Consider the following 20,702-nt stretch of genomic DNA (forward strand, 5'->3'; position numbering starts at 1 on the left):
GATGCTTATCCTGTATCTTAACCTGCCCTTTATCTGGGTGTTTAATTAATTTAGAGCTTTACACAAGTTTTGCTCAATTAACTCAATTTTGGTCTACAAGATTTCATTTTCTAGGAAGAAAGAATATTAGGGTATTGTGCACGAAAGTGCACATATGCCAGGGTGAAGACCTGTAACGTGGTGGTTGATTGTTAGACACTGACCGCAGACACAGTCTTGTGTCGTTGCCTAACCAGATTTTGCCTGCCTATAGAGGCTCTACTGGTGAATCAGGCCTGACTCTGTTCTGTTGTATGGTCTGCATGTGACTGAAAAGCATAAGAGTGGTAACACTGAGAAGGGTCCAGGCATTTTTGATAACTGCATGTTAAACAATTCAGTTAAAAGAAATAACCTAATAATCAGTATATGCTTATGAACCTGAAAGACTTAAGGCAGCATGAGGACATGCAACGTGCAGTGATGAGTGTGTAAATGCATTATTTCTAGGTCCACAGAAAACAGATCACAGTCTGAGCTGACTAATGTCAAGAGTGCCTTGGACTCTGATTCAACGTCAGAATTAGAACTTGCACCTGCAACACAGGTAAGAGGATTTGGTAGATTTAGTAACAATAAAAAGGCAAGTAGGAATTGTCCCCCTGGCTAACTGTTCACATTCTGGAAGAACTATTTAAGAGATATTTTCAGGATCATCACTTAAAAGTTTCATAGAGCTTAATCTTCACACAGCTTCCAAATTAATATGTTACGAAAATAACTGCATCAGCATCTCAAACATTCAGAGTTTAATACTGCAGTGAACTGTGACCTTCCTGTACAGAGAGAAAGACTTCAAACTACAATTCACAGCATCATCTTTTTTCCCTTCCTCCAATTTCAAAAATCAAGTTTTTAATGGTTCCCTTTCCCTGTAATATATATATTCTCAAGGAATCCCCAGAATTGGGAAATGGCTAAGGAACAGAGGAAGGACTCATTAGACCAATGCTCATTAGCAGTCTAGCTTCACAGGTGGGAGAGCAGTGTGGTCAAAGGACTTATTCTTGCTGGAAAAGGAACTCTAATACAGAGGGCTGTGGGTCAAAGGTTTGTAGATTTGCCCAATTCCACTGTCATATTGTATACTGGACAGGACCTTGCGGAAATAATTACTTAGAGTTGTATGGTTTTAGATGTGTATGTATGCCTATATAGGTACAAACATCTATTTATATTTGCATTCACATAGACCAAGTTGCTTATACACTCTCTTTCCTGCTGCTTATTTTTTAATGGAAAGATATCAAGTTCAGTCAATGCTACTGGCATGGGGAAGAGAGTTGTTTGGTGGAATAACTTTTAGTTGAAAATAATTTTATCCTCTTCCATAGCTATTTTTAGGCCTGGACTTCAAAACCTTTCTGTCAGATGGAAAGTCTGCAAATTAACAGAAAATATTAGCCTCCTTTGAAAATGGAAAAATGAGACACTAAAATGCCAAATGTCTTTCCTGAGATTATGCACTGTTTTTTTTTTTTTTCAGAAAATAAAAACAGAACCTAGCTATCAGGATCCATTCCTGTGTTTTGGTTAGGAAAAAAAGTCTCCTTTACTTCCCTGCCATCTGTACATTACAAACAGGATCTTTTTTCCCTTTGGAAAGCCCAACACTAGTTGTAAGGCATGGTATCTTTCCTTTCTGTGCAGTATAATTACACATCTTAGTAATGGAAAAGATCTATTGCATAATATCATCCACTTGAGATGGACAGTGTGTTTTCACATGCTTTGTCCAGCTTATCTTTTAGTACCTCTAACCCCCTTTTAGGAGGCTGCTCCTCAGCCTAATAGATCTAAATCCCAGGAAGTCTGTGCTCAATTGAGATGGTGTAAATCAAGTAGATAGTCACAGAATTTAAGCGCTGTGGTTCTCTGTAAAAGCAGTTACAAAGTTACTATGTAACATTTCTACTTTATATGGTCTATTTCCTGTTTATCTTCCACTAGAATAAATGCAGAATCAAAAATCCACATTTTTAATTCATTATAACTTCAGTCACTTGAGGCTCCATACTATTTTGTAAAATGACCTGTATTTCAAAATTTTTAAAAGTGAAGTTTAATCAGCCAGCTTGAAAAAGAAGCAGAGTATAAAATTCTTACCTGTTGTTCTGGTATATTTAATGTTTTGTTTTATTTTATCATTTTCAAACATGTGATCCATTCAAGTAATGAAATGTTGTTAAAACTGGTAATTAGGAGTGCAGAGAAATGACCTGAAGTGAGATTGTGTTCTTATTCTAAGTAGTTTACTTAGAAATTTAGTATTTTCATTCACTGCCTGCTTCATCTTACTTACACGTGGACTGTCAAAGTTGTCAGTTCTCAACAAACAGGCTCATCTGTCTTGACTGAGTTCTTAATCTGCTTGTAAAAGAAATCACATTAGAGCTTTTATCAAAGCGTATGTTTTCCTTACTTTGCCCTCTGCAGATCTTGTCTATCTCATTTAAGGGTAACCTTTGCACATGCAACATATTCTGCCATAACCTAAAGATTTCATCTTGTCAAACTTGCTGCAGTTTTCCATCAGCAGTTTCTCAATCACCTTCATCACTCATCTTTGACATGTTAGATTTAGTTCCTTGAAGTTAAATACTAAGTAACTAGGTCATATTTTCATTAAAATTATGCAATCTTATTAACAAAATCCTGTATTTACCAGCACTTATGCCAATACAGAAATCACAAAGGCAAGCTTTGCATTAATAAGAAAGAAATGTTTTTGAAGGCTGGAACGGATAATAGTGTGGTGGCTGTTATAGGATGTGGCCGTCTTGCTTCTCAGTATTCTGCTCACATCATACGTTACCTATTGTTAACTCTTAAACTGCATTGGCCCAAAGTATCTTTGTTCTTTCTTTTATCTGCCATTCTGGAAAGTTACTTGTTATGCTTTTATTAGTATTGAGATATCCTACAGCGTTTGGTTGTTTTTTTTTTTTTTTTAAGGTTTATTTTTTCTCTTATAACTACAAAATGCAGAGAGAGAGAATATGTTCAATTGTATATATATAAAGTCTGCTCATGTTTTAACTCTCCAAATGCCTCCCTGGGCATTTTAGATATTTTATTGCTCACCCAGAATGCGTACACAAAAACCCTGACATGCTAAAAAACTGTACCTAATTCTGATGTGTCAGCAACTCTTAGACAAAGGCATAGCGCAAGCCTGCAGTTTGGGGCAACAAAATTTAGAATGCAAAATGTATTCCCCACTTCTCCCAAATAGCTACAGTAAGACTAATGGCCCTAGCTCTCCTTAGATGTGCCAGTTACTCTTACGAAATAATGAGTTGCAGGGGACGGATTTAGCTCATTATTGGAAGACCTGCTCAAAAGTGAAGACTATAATTTAAGCCTCTCACCAACAGTTAAGGTCCAACAGCACATAAGCAGACTACAAGCGCAGGAAAGTGTGTACAAATGCATTGGAATGGAAGATTTTGTCCCTGAAGACAGCAGCCAGTGATCAGCTACAGCACCTCCATTGTAGAGTGGTGAGCATATCAAACCACAGCATATGCAGAGTGTCCATGCCTCAGACATACCCATTCCACCCTGACCCATATCCCACCTTGGGCTCCCCTTAAGCGAGGCGGCTGCAGAGTCCCACCCCATCACCAGCTGGAGATGAGAAGTTCTCCAGCGCTGGCACTCCATTCCCATCCCCTCTCTTCCTGCACTAGTGAAAGGCAGCATGTTTGTTATATGTGGGGTCTTTTGTTTCTGGGTGTCACAACTCAGAATATGACTCTGCATTGTCCACATTTAAATGTAGCTTTTGTGGGTTTTGTTAATTACTTCTTTTTTTCCTCTAGTTGAGGGCAGGTCTGCCTTTAATGGAGGAGGTGTATTTCTTTGGGGATTATGTGGGGACAATGTGTATACTCTGACACGTGGCAGAAGAGGACACTTCTGTGCTTCTTTTCCTCATCCCGCTCACCTCTCTAATGCCCCAACAAGCTCACTCTCCCCTTCTGCAGTACTACTTAGTCTGAACATCGTGATTTATTGTTTTGTCCTTGACCTAAGGAAATTGCAGTCACTGGAAACACAAGATTAAAAAGCGGAAGTAATCAAACAATTTGCAAGAGCCAACTCGTAAATAATGAAAAGGCTAGGAGCATAATTAATGTCTATCAACAGAGTTTTGTGTCAAGAAAACCAAATGTAATTCTTTGATCAGATTACAGGTTGAGTTGATAAATGTTACTGTGTGATATTCTGCAAGACATTTGAACTGACATACCATATTCTGATTTTAAAATTAGCACCGTACAATATGAATACAGCAGCTGTTAAATAGATTAAAACTGACTAACAAGTTCTCAAGAACAGTAGTTTTTCACTAGGAATTGTAATCGCATCAAGGTTCTTCTGTGATTCCAAAGAGAAACAGAGAATTATTGATCTGAAAATAAATATGCAAGCCACTCCTGATAAAATTTGCATATGATGCAGCAGTGGAATGAAAAAAATGTAAATAAAAGAGTCATAAAAATAAGCTGGTGACCAAGACATCTGTATAAATATGTATTTCAATACAGTTGCTTGAAAAATCATACATTTGAGAACAAAAATGCAGGCTCTACTTACAACACTAGGCTGGAAGGCAACTGGAAAAGAATCTATAGCTCAGAGTGTACAAGGATGTCAACATGAGTGCTCCCTGTGCAGTACTGTGGCACGAAGAGCATGTAGAAGCAGACACAATTAGTGGGAGATAAGAGATCACCTGATTTCTGTACAGAGAAACAGCAAGAGAGGTATTGGAATATAGGGTTCACTTTGGTTGTTTGTATGGCTATAAATTAAAGCTATAAAAACATAAAGAGGGAGAGTAAAAGAGACAAAAAAAAAAAGGTTGAAACCTGAATAAAATGCTTCACAATGAGATAATTTAAGATCTCAATCTCTTTATATCATTTAAAAGACAATTAAAACCTGATTAGAGTCATCAGTATCTTTCCACAGAGAAAATAAAGGCTATTTAAAAGTGCTTTAAACTACTGGAAAAAGAATAAGAAGTGATAGCTGGAAACTGAAATTAAAATTAATAAGAGAAACAAGGAGGGCGATTAAACAAATTTGCAAACAAAGTGATAAGATTAAGGTCTCTTGATAACTTAAAATTAAATTCAAGCACCTTCCTCAAAGACATGTATTCCATACAACCTCAGTTTATTCTCTGTGGAACGTCAGTTTCATCCTTCAGATGTTGAGTGGCAAATACTGTCATGTGATACAGAGACCAATGGACAATTTGAACCAGCTAACTCTTCTGCCCTAAATTGTATTAATCAGTAAAGTAACTGGCTTGTGTATAGGATTGGGTTTTGGTATGTTTTCAACGACAACCTGACATCTCTTCCTAGCTTCACCAAAGAAAAAAAATATTGTCTAAACAATATGGACCAGAGGTTGTAGATGAGAAAACAGAAACAAGAGATCCTCGGTGTAGACCTTCCCTCACACTCTGTGCTTCCTCACACTTGCAGGGAAGTCCAGAAGCCAACACAGAAGAATGCACATGTATCGTTCTTTTCCAACCATGTGTACCATCAACTGAACGTACATTTCACTCATCAATCTCTCACTCATCAATCTCTACCTGAGAGACCAAAGACTCAGGAACAGAACAGATACTTTAGGGCTAGACTGACAAATGAATATCATCTTTCTAGGTAAAACACCATGTGTGTACACACGCAGACATACACATTTGACCACGCAGTGCACAGTACTTGTATGAACTCCCAGGAATGTTTTGGGTGTTTCATCCCAGCAGCACACTTCCAACAATTACAGCCCAATGAGGCAAAGTGAGCAAAATTAGTCTTTCAGCAATGTGGCTCATTGAAATTGAATATTACAAGTACAGTCATCAGAAATATAATAACAGAAATTAATGCAATTGGGACCATGGTCAGGCAAACAGCTAATGAGTTTAACCTCTAACAAACACGAGGGAATGGATTACCAGTCAGAGCGCTCTTTAGCAAGATTAGGCCACTTTGTGCTTTTCTATGCCATCATTGAATACTGTTTGGTTTTGTACTGTGCCTTTTGTGCAAAAAAAAAAGAACATGTTTTTAATAAAAGAACAGGGAGAAACTTGTTATGTACTTCCAATGAGATTGATTGATAGTAAGGCTTATGAGGAGAGAAGAGAGAGCTGATGACTGCAAAAAGGATTTGTCCTCCCAGTGAAATTCATAGCAAACCTGGCTCTCCAATATGATCCCAAAACAGAACCTGAAAGAAAAACACAAAATGTACAGGGAAAATGAGATGCTTTCTTTCTGGAGCATAATGAGTGGAATGCATTGCCACAGTCATAACACAGAAGGAACAATTAAGGTAAAGTCTTATACAAAATAGTCAGCTTTTCCCTTTGTAGCTCAACTCTTACATTGTCTTTTCTTGGATGTCTCTATCTTTCACACATCTTGAGTGAAAAGAAAAGTCTGGAAAAGATAAATTACTCTGCTTCCCATGAGGAATGATCTCTGCTACAGTGTAAGAGAATTCAGGGGAATTCATGCAGGGACACAACTAGTTTTGCCCAAGAAAAAGGCCATTTGAGGCTCTAGGCAATTAAGGAAATAACTCAGGAATGCGGCAGGGAGTATATCATCCCTTTCTGACTTATTCTGTTATTTTTTAGGCACGATCAACTAAGGAGCAGCGTTGGGGAGCGCCTCTTCTCTCCAGAAATCACTCCTTGGAGGAGGAATTTGAAAGAGCAAAGGCAGCTGTTGAGGTATTACTTCATTCACTGTTTTCTTTTTCAGCCAATGTTCTACGGATTTCTTATTCATGTTGCAGCACAAATACAAGAGAAAGTTGGAACAAAATTATTTAAAGAAGATAAAAGATACATTTCCTGGAGTTACTAATTTAAAATAGCAGTTTCTCCCCTAAAAAAAAAAAAAAAAAGTAACCTCAGCTATTAATGAAGATTAGACAGAACCAAATTTTCAAACCTGCTATAGCAAGCGGGTCAAGAAAAATTCTCCATAAATTAAGTGCTTCCAAACTGAAAGGGTAAGAATGAAGCATATTTTTCCCCAACAACTGAATATGTGCAATTGTTTTTTCCTGATCAAATAGATTCTTTATAAACAACTGCTGGTGATGGACAACAGATTTTTTTAATATCACACATCATACACATTTGCTCTTGGCAGGAAAGAAGAGGCTTTTTTTTTCAAATTGCCATTGCTTAAAATGCTCTGGATGTTCCTAATTGCACTGCAGACTGATCCTTAAGGTGGGACACGTTGTGCTGTAATCTGTGATTGCGACAGATTGCAAATCTGATGAACATCTCTGCATTATGGTTCGTGGTTAAGCAAGTGATGGTCAGTACTCTTGCAACTGCCAGAAACCATGTGTGATGGGGAGTTCCCAGACAGTCAGCAGAAAGTAAAATTAGTTGAGGCCAACAACAGATTAGAGGACATTATTGAATTACTTTACAAAGAAAAGTAAGGAGGAGAATATATTGTAAAAAAAACCCCTGCATATTAAAAGGTCAGCCTGAGGCAACAAAGACAGGTTATTAAAATGCTTTAATGTAGTCTCAAAAACAGCTATTAAAAAGAATCTAATTAAATGTTTCCCTAACTGTGTAGCTCACAGTCTTAAGTTATTCTTTCTGCTTAAAATAGGAAATTGGACCAGGTTGTTAAAATGCAAAGGAAAGTATTCTTCAAGACCTTATAAAGCAGTTATTTCTATTTGCATATGAAAATAATTGGATTTTCATCCTAGCTAAAATGAAGTGGTAAGAAAGCTAGAGCGAATGAAATAAATTGCAAGCCATCTCAGAAAGATTAGTGCTTTCTTAAGTGGAGAATAGATACAGCTCAAGAATTCATCTTTTAGGCTTTGGATGTTTCTGTAATATTCTTCAACTGGGAAAGCTCCAAGTGGTAAGATTAGCCAGGAAACTGATCAAGAAAAGGAAGCAAATCTCAGGTTCTTTGTGGCCTAGTTTGAAAGGAATTAATTAACAGTTCAGTAAATGAAGACACCAAACTTTATCCTCCACCCAGTATTAACTTTAGAGCTTTGGGAATGGTTTTAAGATGTCAAACTTTGAGATTAATGAAGATGTGTGAGGTAATTCTTTCTTAAGAAGGTTTAAAGATGTCTATGCCATTGGGGAATCTTTCAGGAATAAAGAGGTAAGTAAATTAGCTTTTTTACTAGAGAAGATCCAGATTCACTTGATTGGGTGCTTGCAGACTTGGCTTTTCTGTTATTCTGGAAACTGGATTTGATTTTTGCCTCATCCCTTTGTTATACACGTGAGAGAAGGACAAATAGCTGAAAGTCTTAATCATGTCCAAGTGCCGTACCAAATATGTTTTAACAGAATCTTTCTAATAATTAGCTAATTTTTTTTTACCAAAAATTGGTACTTTTGAATTTTTTTAAAGTGCCAGCATGGGGATTCAGATCCATCCTATACCTATATTCTGTTAGAATAGTTATAATCCACCGTCCTATTGGTAATGAGTTAGAAGAAATAAAAACAAAATCAAGAAAGTGCAACAACTTCCAACTGAGAAATGTCTGAGATGGAAAAAAAATTGATATTTTCTTATTCCACATTTCCCTGGTGTGGGGATTAAACTGCAGATGCCGTAACATTTCGTGAGTTTACATGAAAGAAATTTTTAGCTGTCCTTCTCAGCATCATTTTATTTACAATACCATGTCACATGAACCGTCTGCTGTATAGTACACTCTCATGAAGCACCAGAACATATTACAGCTACATTGTGTGACAATAGTAGGAAGAAGATGGGATTAAATTCTTCTGGCCTAGGAAAACATAGTCCAGAATCATCAGCTTTGTGGTTCCCATGAATACCAGTTAGAATCCTTTCTGTACCTATAATATGCCTGTCTCATTGTCTCAGCAGCCCTTTTGGATGTGCCTAAGATGCCTAAATCACATTCTAAATTGGGATCTAGGAGCTTCAGTCATTAAGATGCATTTTATTTGGTACTCTCTCAAATCACAACGGGAATATTTGCCTCAATATACTTCTTTTATCTCTAAACTTTACTCAAAAGGCATACTTCAAATTTTGTTTTGGGAAGATATCAGCTAAGGAAATCTTATGCCGTTAACACTTAAGTTTAACTTACTGTGTCTTTCACATTGAAGAGTATGTTGATGCAGTAATTCAAAGAAAGAACAACCACAGAACCTTTGTTTCTTATACATTGGTCAAGAAAGAACATTGCAAATAAAATTTTTCATAGTACAGGACAGGCAAAATTTTATTCTTAAAGTTATGAAAATAGTTAAGTTTAGAAATTAGCCAGCAATATTCAGAAAGTACACCCCACTTTACTGTATCGTAGGAAGTAACGAGCCTGGAAATACTTTGCCTCCCATTTGTTTAACTGCTTCGGCATATTTTTAAAGACTAAAAGTAAAAATAGCCTCTCTGACAAAATGCAGACTATTCTGCTTGGAAGTAGTCAGATGGTACTAACATTTTTCCTGGTTGTCATTCCACTTACCTGCTGCAGATGATCTGAGAATGTGTTAAATATGTTCAACTGGTCCAAAAACTTTTGGTATGTCCAAAGTAATTTGCCAGCATGAAGATAGCAAAAACATTGAAATGAAGTAACTGGCACTGCTCACATAGCAAATAGAGTTAAAAGCAGATCTGAAAGTCTTGATCCAAAGCCAGGTATTTTCAGAAACACTCAATATTAATTTAACCCTCCTGCCACTGAAGTCAATGAAAATAATGCGACTAAGGACAGCTGAAATAGACTTAGCCCCTTAACAAGGACTGTGTGATATTTATGGTCCTCTTCCTCAAAGACATTAAACTGCTCTGGTATTGACCTTGTTATTTGTCATAGCAATATTGCAGCATTTTATCAGTTGCCATAATTGTGCACTACATGATGCCATTATAGCCTAGTGAAAATGAGACTACAAGCCACAGTTATTTCCTTCCAGTTGCTCAGTGCAGCTTTGCCATACCAGTTTCAGAAACCCCACAAGCTGGATGTGCTTAGAAAGCTGTAGCTGGGACTTAAGCCCATTTGGCCCAAACAAGCAAATCTTTGCTTACAATTGCAAAATAACAGCTGGGTCCTGGCCCGTGTCCAAGTAGCATATGAGGAGTTGAGACTTTATAGCAAAGTAGGTTTTCTCCCCCTTCCATTTTTCCTCCACCTTTGACTCACTATAGATAGACATTAAGCATGGCTATTTGAATGCACAGTAACTAATTAGCTTTTTAAGTGGAGTATGCACACAGTGAACTTCTGTGTGAGTTATAAATATGTAATTAAGTAGCAGAATTTGAACTTAAGACGTAAACTGGCTTATGATCTGCAGAAATGTGATTTGATATGTTTCCAAACCATTGATTCATAAGGGATTCTTGTGGGAAAAATACAAGCAAAAATTGTAATATAAACTCATATATATATATGTATGTATCTATATATAATTAGTTCTACAGGTTAATCTGTTTAAAAAGGCATTACTAATTGCTTTTCAGTAGTTGTATTAGTATTAATCTATAGGAAAGGGAAATTTCCATTCATTTACCTCATGCTGAATCTCAGAATCACTGCTAGTAAAAACATGGTCAAGTAATTTTTTCTTCAGTGCAGTGCAGATTCGCACTGAATGTAAAAGAGCTGATGGAGATAGCTGTTGAACGGGATAGTTTAAGGGATTCGAGTGCCTCTGGGCATGGCTGACAAGAGTAAAAGTGGGAGTGATCTGATTCATTATCCCAGCCTTTCCAAACCTTAAATGGACATTTCAGAACAATCTCACAACTATTTAAAAGACACTATTTCCTTCAAATTTGGAATGAAAGCAAGTTCTGAAACCTCAGAAATAGTGTAACAGCATTGTCATGTTCTGTTCGCTTCTCTTACAAAGAAGGAAATCTCTCCAGCAGTGAATGATTCACGTGTTTCCTAGTCCACAGAGGAAGATAGGCGGTACCTTCACAGGCCCAATAACTGCAAAATTCAGACAATTATGAGTCTCCTGGAAGAAATTGTTGGATACCAGGAGGCACATGCTACAGTAAGAGCCAAAGAGAAATGCCTGTTTGATTTCTAGACAGGGAATGCACCTCGCCATTTGTAAAGAGCCTTATGATTTACAGCAACCACACCTATACTATTAGCCAGTACAAGTCCTCCTAATCCTTCACACCTATTCTCAAACGTTCTCATTGCTGGCTCATTCCAGATATGCTAATAATCTCTGCTTTCCTTTTCCCAAGTGCCTAAGAAGGCGGGTTGTAGCAAGTCATGCAATCGCAGAATAAGCTCTATTTTTGCAAATCATGCCTGGCTGTGGAGCAGTAGCAAAGCGGTCAGTCTTGTAATGAAGAATCAGACAAAACTATCTGGACTAGTTTATAATACCTTCAATTAATTTTGATTAGCACCTCACTCTCAAACGGTTTTGTTTAAACCTCAACAGAATTATTTGAGCTGTTGTCTTACATAAACAAGCTGAGAAGCTGTGCCCTCAGTAGTGTCAGTTCACTGAAGTTCTGGCCATGACCTTGGCTATGGAATTGCTTTTCAGGGCTTATGACTAATGTGGAGCTTGAAAAATACTGCACCTTAACTTGTATTCTCCCTCTTTTTTTTTTTTTTAATACCGTTTCTGTTTCTTGGAGTAATTTTCTAGTAGCCACAGTGGTTCCCTCATTCTGGTCATCACACATCCTAAATCTTATTCATTTTTTGTCATTTTTGTTTCTCTTGTATATGCTTTTTCCCCTCTTGTCTTTGAGCTGAATGTTAATCTTTCTGTACAATTTTATAACCTCTTATAGATTCCTCTCACCAGCACAGTATATGATGCAATATTAGGATTTCTCCACTATATCAAAAAGCCTCATTTGTATTAATTCTCTTGTGCAAAGACGCTCTCTCTAAGCTTTGCCATTACTCTTTTATATAGTTGAAAATGATGCTGTATATACCCAAGTGGGATGCTTGTTCTCTTTTAAACTGTTTTATCTATTGTTATTCTTCAGCTTAGTTGTTTGTTTTGTTTTGTTTTGCCGTGGACTAGCAGCATTCATTTCCTTCAAATTTTATGTAGCAATTTTCTGCCAGCATCAATAAGATGCAGTGTAATCTGCTGCAAATCCTGCTTCAAATAGAAGATAAATAGTTTTCTGTTGATAAAATACATTCCAATATAAGAGATTAAATGTAATTATGTGGAATTCCAAATTTGTGCTGTAGTATTGCAATCAGTATGATTATTAATGGAATTAATACTGCTTAGCAAAATTGCTAGACTCAGACTACTGGCAGAAAGAAATTAAAACGCTACCATTTTATTTTAAAGTTTTGTTGTTACTTTTCTTCCTCCTTTTCTTCTAGTCAGACACAGAGTTTTGGGATAAAATGCAAGCAGAATGGGAAGAAATGGCTCGAAGAAACTGGATTTCAGAGAACCAGGAAGCACCAGGGCAAGTCACCATCTCAACCATTGAGAAGGTAACAGAAAGTTTTTTAATACAGTACATCCTTCCTATGAAACTTTGAGATGAGCCTCAGCTATTCAAGGGAACCCAAGAAAACTCTTTGGACATGGAAGCTAATTTGTCCCAAAAGAGCTCATCCGCTTTTAAGTGTCTGTGAGCGGGGTAGTTTTAAAAGATGTTACCATAGTGAGAATACCTTTAGACTTGCACACTGCCTAAATTCAGCTGAATTCATGAAGCAAACTGCTGGATTATGGGCACTTTTGAAGATGGGCACTTAAGGAAGAGCACAAAATTAAAAAATCTGGGCTAGCACATTCAAACACTGTTGTGGATAGAAATAACAGAGGTTCTGTCTTCATTCTCTCCATGGTATGTTTTAACTTGATTTATATTATGTAGGTTATATTAGCATACACCCTTTACACTGCACTGGCAGGAAGAGAAAAAGGCAAAAATTTAAAGACATTCTAAAATAAACTCAGATGCTTGCAACACTGTTCTGTATCTTTAAGGTTAATTGAAGATTTCAGGGTATTAATGGAACAGACACCGGTTTACAAGCACTGCAGGGAGTCAATTGCTTGGTGTGTGCTCTTTACCATCAAATTGGATGTACTGGGCTCATGCTAGGTTCAGTTCTGCTGTTACTGCAGTCAGTGTGAGTTGTTGCCATTATCTTTGATGGGAGCAGGAGAGCCCAATATGAGTACCAGTAAGGATAACTTCAGAGCTAAACTAAAAATAAAGACAGCATAAACGTAAATGCCCAGTGATGCTGAATTTTTTTACACTTTTTGTCATTGAAATTTCATGGGGGAGCTCATACTGTTTTCATAAAACAAAGGATGTTTACATGCAGTTGGAAAACAGTGAGTCATTTAATTTTATAGAGTTGCCATTCCTTGATACATTGCTTCATCATGTGTCCATTATCTCTCTTCTCCAGGGTTATTATTTCCATACGGAGAATCCCTTCAAAGACTGGCCTGGTGCTTTTGAGGAAGGATTGAAAAAAATGAAAGAAGGTGACCTGCCAGTTACAATCTTATACCTGGAGGCTGCTATTCTACAAGAACCCAATGATGCAGAGGTATTCACTCATGTGCCCTTTACTGATAAAGGAAAGGGGGACTCCCTTTAGTACGCAATGATGGAATGATTTTGGGGCCCAAACCTTTGCTAGTCATGACTGACTGAAACAGATTGAACGCTAATGGTAGTTTTGGAATAGTTTATGCCTTGAAATAGATAAAGGTGAGCTCTTCATAAGATAAGAATCTGGTTTTGAAATGATAACATTTCCAAGTTGTCATTTAAAAGCATTCAAAAGAGACAATATTTCAAACCTTTCCTTCTTTTCCTGATGTTTTCAAACCATCTTTTCAACACTGCTATTGAAAAGATGAACATTGATTTAACAAGAATGATGACAAATTTTTAAAAGTTATATAAATTTCTGCAATATTGATGTTTTCAATAAGTATATATTTAAAGTTTGTTTTCTATAAAACATGAAAAATACTTACAGTCTAAATATCTAGGTCTCTTTGAATCTATTGCTACATTAAATTAAGCAGCAGTGTTTCAAAAAGCAGAGAATCTCTAGAATCCTTTAAACCTGTACAACTTAATAATTGTTCTTCACTGTTTCCCATAAATTTCTAGTAACATTTTAAATGTATAGTAACTTAAATTTAAGAAATCAGCATGTGATCATACACTAACAGAACGTCTTTGCATTCATTGATTATCATCAGGCAGGCCCAAAGATATTCAAAATGGCATTGATTAGTACTGTTGGTATGCACACCGCAGAAAAATTCTGCAGTTAGTGCTGGACAGATCTGCTATTTTTATTCACCCTGATGCTTAACAGTGATGTTAGTTGTAACTCTGCTCGCAGTTGGGTTTATATAACAAAATAACACAGTGATGATTATTTTTGCAGGCCTGGCAGTTCCTGGGCATAACACAGGCAGAGAATGAAAATGAGCAGGCAGCCATTGTCGCCCTCCAAAGGTAGATGAAGTTAATTGCTAAATACTGATGAGTATTGGGTAACAGTGGCCTAGGTATATTTAACATCATACTTACCTTGTAATATGAAGCATTTATTTAACTAAGTTCAGCATTGACACAGAAATCTTCCCAGTGACTTCAGAGGAATGACTAATGATTAATATTTCTGTTTTATTAAATAAGTGCAATATTTAATCCAGTAATTAAAGTAGTTGCATAAAAGAAAAGTTACGTGGCCTGATAAACATGAATTAGGCATAATGCAAACAAAGTGCCTTTTTGATATTCTAGCTACTCAGTATGTTTTCCATAGCCTGTCCTTTAAGGAAGAGGTTTTCTTAATTGGAGTGAGCTTCCTTCAGCTGTTGAACACTAAACAGACAACATTTTTAGATTGATAGCGAAGTGAAGATCACGGTATGCTTGTATGTAAAATGTCAGTTCCAAAATACCAGCATTATTATTATTTTTTTGTAGTGGGTTTACATGTTTCTGTTTGAAGCAAGTAGCCTCTCCATATTCAATTGCATTGGCAATGTTAACCATCAAGTCATTCCACCTAAGGATGCTCTGGCTTATTTATATGCAACTTCTTAGCTTACCTGGATAGAAATCCAAGGGGTTGCCTGATTTAGGGCTTACTCATGCCCACAGTTTTGAAACAAGCAACAGTGATGTTCACAAAATAGACCAGATTCTGTTTTCAGTGAATGGTATATAACTGTAAAAAGACTGCTTGAGTTAATTGTCTCCAGCTTTATCAAAGAAAAATTGAGAATTCAGGATGGCTGAGAGGATTCATAGGGATGGAAGAAATTTTGTTTTCAAAATACTTTTTTGTATAGCCTCAAACCTCATTAAATTGTTTGCTTGAATTTACAGAAGGCTTATCTTTGTTTACTAGACAGATGCTATAAAAATGAATCTACCAGAAGGTTGAAAACAAAACTTGTATACATACCTGTATGTACATATGTGTGTATGCACAGCAACATGCATGCATATGTGTATATACACATATGCATAATGCACTTACCACGGAAAATGAGACAAAGTCCCTTCTTTAAAAGGGACAAATCTTCTACTGGGCAGATCTTACTTATGTGAATGATTTTTTTACACAGATTATTTTGGAAGAATTCAAGAATTGTGTTTGGCTAAAAAAATACCTGAATATATTTTTATTTCTGCCTAGGTGCTTGGAACTACAGCCAAACAACTTGAAAGCTCTGATGGCCCTGGCTGTAAGTTATACTAACACTGGCCATCAACAAGAAGCATATCAAGCTCTAAGAAACTGGATAAAGCAAAATCCAAAATACAAGTATATAGTGAAAAGCAAAAAAGGGTCTCCAGCACTTACCAGGAGAATGTCTAAGACATCAGATGAAAGGTAAATGCAGTGTAAATCCTGATGGTGGAAATTTTAATGACATCACTAGAAATGATGGTACATGCTGTGCTCCCCTACTCTGCACAAGTCCAGCCTGTTCCCTGTGATGTCTCAATGTCTCTAGTGGCTGGAGTGGGAAGCCAACACAGGACATTTGGTTTAGCGACTGAAGGTTATATCATATGGCATCTCTGGAAGTTAAAAAAAACAACCCAAAAACCAGCTAAAAAAGGGATGCTTCCTCTCAACTCTCATCACTTTCCTCTGACCCTGCCTGCTGCCTCCATATTCCCACATCCTGCATCCTCATTCTTCAGCTGCTTCCAAATCCATACCAGGCCTGTATCCTGCTCTACACGTGTGTGTACTTCCTACTTCATCACATTTCCTGTATCCCAGCCAAGCCACTAGAATCTAGGAATGACAGCCATTTTGCAGTGGGACATGGCTTCAGTTCACTGAAAATATTGGGAGGTAGCATCTGCTTGTTTAAAAGCCATTCTGATTCTAACCAAAGAGACAGTGTAGCCAGTTTATCTGACTTCAGCCTAGCATAATGTAATGGGAATTGGCAGCCATTTTAAGTAACAAAAAAATCCATGAATTGGAAGCCCTTCATCATGATTTCATGAGGTCAATAAATAATTCTCTCTGAATTGTGAGATGCATGCTAAAGTCATTAAAGGCATAAACATGATTTACAGAACTAAAATGCTAGGGCTATCTCACTGCTTGTCATTTTGAAGACGAGCCTTATGTTTACCTTTATCACTAACAAGCCCCGGGTTGACAAGATAATTTAGCATAAGCAAAAATAAAATATGCAAGTTCTGCTTAATTGCTAAGTGTGTTATTCTATGTTGGCCTCATCCCACTGACATCTGCTGTTGTCAGTGCAAAGGTTTCATGAAGCCTACAGTGGGTACAGAAGCCTTACATTTTGGCATTTTTCTTCAGAGGTCTTGGCTAGTCACATGGTCTGTTCCTCTTAAGAATGACTACTATTTTTGCCAGTAAAGAACTCTTTTACATCTGAGAAGCTCATCCAATTGTAATAGTTTTAATAAGCCTTCATGTTATCTCACTTGGGTTCACAGCTGCACTTTGACTGCAGAGAATCATAGGTATTTAGGTTGGAAAAGACCTTTAAGATCAAGTCTAACTGTAAAGCTAACACTGCCAAGTCCACCACTAAACCACGTCCCTAACCATGTCTCATACATATCTTTAAAACATCTCCAGGGACAGTGACTCAACCACTTCTCTGGGCAGCCTGTTCCAATGCTTGATAACCTTTTCAGAAGAAATATTCCCTAATGTCCAATCTAAACCTCCCCTGGCTGGAGGCTGTTTCCTCTCATCCTATCACTTGTTACTTGAGAAAAGAGACCAGTACTCACCTCGCTACAACCTCCTTTCAGGTAGTTATAATAAAGTCTCCCCTCAGCCTCCTCTTCTCCAGGCTAAGCAACTCCAGTTCCCTCAGCTGCTCCTTACAGGACTTGTTTTCTTTGTTATATAGGTGAACTTCACTATACAGGTAAACTTTTTTTATTCCAGAGAGGAGTTTACAACAGCACCTGGAAGTAAATCTTTGCCATGATGAAGTTGAAGAAGGTTACTTTCAAATATTAGGAGTATATTACTTCTGATACATCTACTACAAGGATTTTAATCTCTGGTTAAGCAATCAGTATTGCAATATTTGTAAAGACTGAACTTTAAGTTATTTTTCACCCTTGTCTAGCTCATTACTTGAAGAAGTAAAGGATTTGTACCTGGAGGCTGCTCACCAGAATGGTGATATGATAGACCCTGACTTGCAGACGGGACTTGGAGTTCTTTTCCACCTGAATGGAGAATTTAACAGAGCAATAGATGCATTTAGTGCTGCTTTAACTGTTCGACCAGAGGTACATTTTATGCTTGTACATTTTTAAGAATTTAGCTTTACAGGCCATTTTCTTTCTCCTCTCTTGATCAAGCTGATATTAATGAGATGTCACTTCAGCCATTAAAATTTTAATACCTGAAATAGAAATGTTAATTACAAGACAGTCTCATTTAGAAGCAGATTTATACATGTCCAATTTCTAGTTGCGTGCTGATTAATTGTACTAGTTATATAAAGTTGCCTATAATCATGACTCAGAATCTCACATTCTATGTCAATTAAGAGAAAACATGATACTGTTGTTTTCTGCAGTCCTCCTTACTTTGCAAGCAAAAATGAGCTATTATCTCCCCTTTTGACACCAGTAGAAAACTCATTTTCTCACCAGGACTATACATTATGGAACCGCCTTGGAGCAACCTTGGCAAATGGGGATCGAAGTGAAGAAGCTGTCGAGGCCTACACACGTGCTTTAGAAATACAACCCGGCTTCATTAGGTCCAGATACAATTTAGGGATAAGCTGCATAAACCTAGGGGCATACAGGTAAGTTACAAAATGTGTAAACAAAAACATCGGGGATCATAAATACCAAGTGAAATTTCATTTTCTATCTGGAGCTAAGAAAAAAAAACCAAACAGAATATAGCTACATAATCTCAGCTGTTGTAAAATTTTGTAATTACTTTTTACAAAGTACTAACAAAGCAATGATATTTTTCCTTATTCCGCAAATTCTATGTAACAGAACTACTCAATGTCTATGAAAAGAAATGAAATCCTTCATTCAGCAAGCTGCTTAAGCATTTTTTTTAACTGTTAGTGCAAGTACTCTTCTTATACAGTGTGATTGTTCTCACACTTAAACTTAGTCCTGTGCTTAAGAGCTTTTCAAAAAGAAACTATAGGAGCCTGTCTTCAGAAAAGAAACTTCAGTTAAACTGCTTCAAGTAGATAATGCTGTCAAAAACACTTTCGGTACATCCTTCAGGAATCAAGGGTGATACTCCAGGGCCCCTACTGTCAGCTTGAGAGAGTTAAGATGAAGTGGAGCAACGAAGACAATATCCCCAGATGTATGAATAGACAGAGCTCTGAATTACTACAAGCCAAGTCTACTTTGTTTAAAGAAAATCAAGCAAAAATAACACAAAGAAACTGATGAACTGCATTGTAAAAGAATATACTTGAGTCTAGCACAGAACTTTAGAAAGTTTTACTTTAGTTGTTAAGCAAATTATATTGCTTGTTTCTTTCTTCTCCCTTACAGAGAGGCTGTCAGCAATTTTCTCACTGCTCTCAGTTTGCAAAGAAAGAGCAGGAATCAACAACAGGTTCCCCATCCTGCTCTATCAGGCAATATTTGGGCAGCACTTCGAATTGCTCTGTCTATGATGGACCAGCCAGAACTATTTCAAGCTGCCAATGTGGGTGACCTAGACATTCTGTTAAGAGCTTTCAATCTAGAACCGTAACAAGAAGTATCCACAAATTGATTAAATTGTATTAGGAAACAGCGAACTCTTTTATTACTCATCTCAAAATGACCACATTGTCCAAAAGATCACGGCTGTAGGGGAATTCTCTCGGACATTATTCAAAAAGGAAAAGTTCAAAAGCACAAAATATTGTAAATAAATTCCAACTCAAAGGATTGAAAAGAGCTGCAGCTAATCTGACAAAGCCCTGAACAAGATGAAATAGCCATTTCTGAAGAATCTTCATCCCATGCAAGCTATTTCTCTATATACATAGTTATACAAAGAAAAATATATTAAGAACAAACCTAGATAATTGTTATTGCACATTAGAATGGCAAGCAATGCATCCAAGGAACCTGCTTAGTAGCTCATCGCACTATGCTGACATCATTTTGCCCTGCAACATGAATTCCCTATCCTTCGATTTCTTTGTTGAAAAGTTTTCTCAAGGTCCATTTTTAACATAGCTCTGAAAATAGATGCATGTAAAATGGATGTATTTTGTTTTGAGTATACTTATTAGTTGGCAGTCAATAAAACTTTTGCTTCCAAATGTACCTTGATTAATTTGGACCCAATTCTGCAGGCTCACAGAGTTGTAAACCATGTGCAATGTTAAGAGGAACATTGTGCATGGAGGTCTATGGGACTAGACCATGTACATACAGGAATGCCAAGTGTGCCAGCAGAAGTGGTAATTTGCACTAGAATTTTGCTGTTTAAACCAGGTATCCCTGATCTTGGACAGAGTATGTCTGCTTCAAAGGAGCTCACAGCAGAATCTGCACCTATGTACTTACGCACTTTAATCTTCGTTTTTGTAAAATAGTGCTATGCTTTTATTTCAGTCACTAACAACAGAATGTACAGGAGAGCCTTGTTGGCAGAAGGACCAAATATCATTTCCTGGAATGTGATGAGAGGGTCTTCAGTATTCTTATGTTTAAAAAATGCAAATACAGTATAAACTGCAGTATCTATAAGAAAGATAATTCTGTTATGCATCCATCAGGTACTACAGACATCATGCATGTGCATGCACATACATGTTGTATGTGAATTATGTAATTTCAGAATATAATAAGCCACAGATCTTTATTGCAAATAAAGAAAAGTCTTCATAGGAGTCAATGCCTGCAGACTGTGCTCAAGGGAGAATTTTCCCTGAAAAAAAATGGTGTATATGCTGCTTGTAGGATTGAGACTAAAATTTGATCCTGCTGTTACAGGAAGCAGTAGCAAAAGTCTCAGTGACCTCCATGATAGCAGACTAAATCCTTAGATAACGTCAGTTTTTGTAGCTGCTTTAAAATGCATATATATACACACTATCTTAATTTTCTCTG

The 20,702-nt window shown here is 37.0% G+C and overlaps 1 protein-coding gene across 3 annotated transcripts in view; it reads left to right on the top strand.

The window, feature by feature from the left end:
- PEX5L (peroxisomal biogenesis factor 5 like) overlaps positions 1–20,408 on the top strand; it is a 110,434-nt gene extending 90,026 nt beyond the window's left edge. For all 3 annotated transcript variants that reach the window (XM_086754318.1, XM_086754320.1, XM_086754319.1), the window contains 9 exons: positions 490–586; positions 6,713–6,808; positions 12,463–12,579; positions 13,516–13,659; positions 14,518–14,588; positions 15,784–15,981; positions 17,729–17,894; positions 18,264–18,421; positions 19,146–20,408. In XM_086754318.1, the coding sequence (XP_086610444.1) occupies positions 490–586; positions 6,713–6,808; positions 12,463–12,579; positions 13,516–13,659; positions 14,518–14,588; positions 15,784–15,981; positions 17,729–17,894; positions 18,264–18,421; positions 19,146–19,350 (1,252 nt within the window). In that variant the 3' untranslated portion in view covers positions 19,351–20,408. The remainder of the gene's footprint in view (positions 1–489; positions 587–6,712; positions 6,809–12,462; positions 12,580–13,515; positions 13,660–14,517; positions 14,589–15,783; positions 15,982–17,728; positions 17,895–18,263; positions 18,422–19,145) is intronic.
- The last annotated feature ends 294 nt before the right edge of the window (positions 20,409–20,702 follow it).

This window comes from Chlamydotis macqueenii, chromosome 9 (assembly GCF_036417535.1).
Source record: "Chlamydotis macqueenii isolate bChlMac1 chromosome 9, bChlMac1.mat, whole genome shotgun sequence".
NCBI lineage: Eukaryota > Metazoa > Chordata > Aves > Otidiformes > Otididae > Chlamydotis > Chlamydotis macqueenii.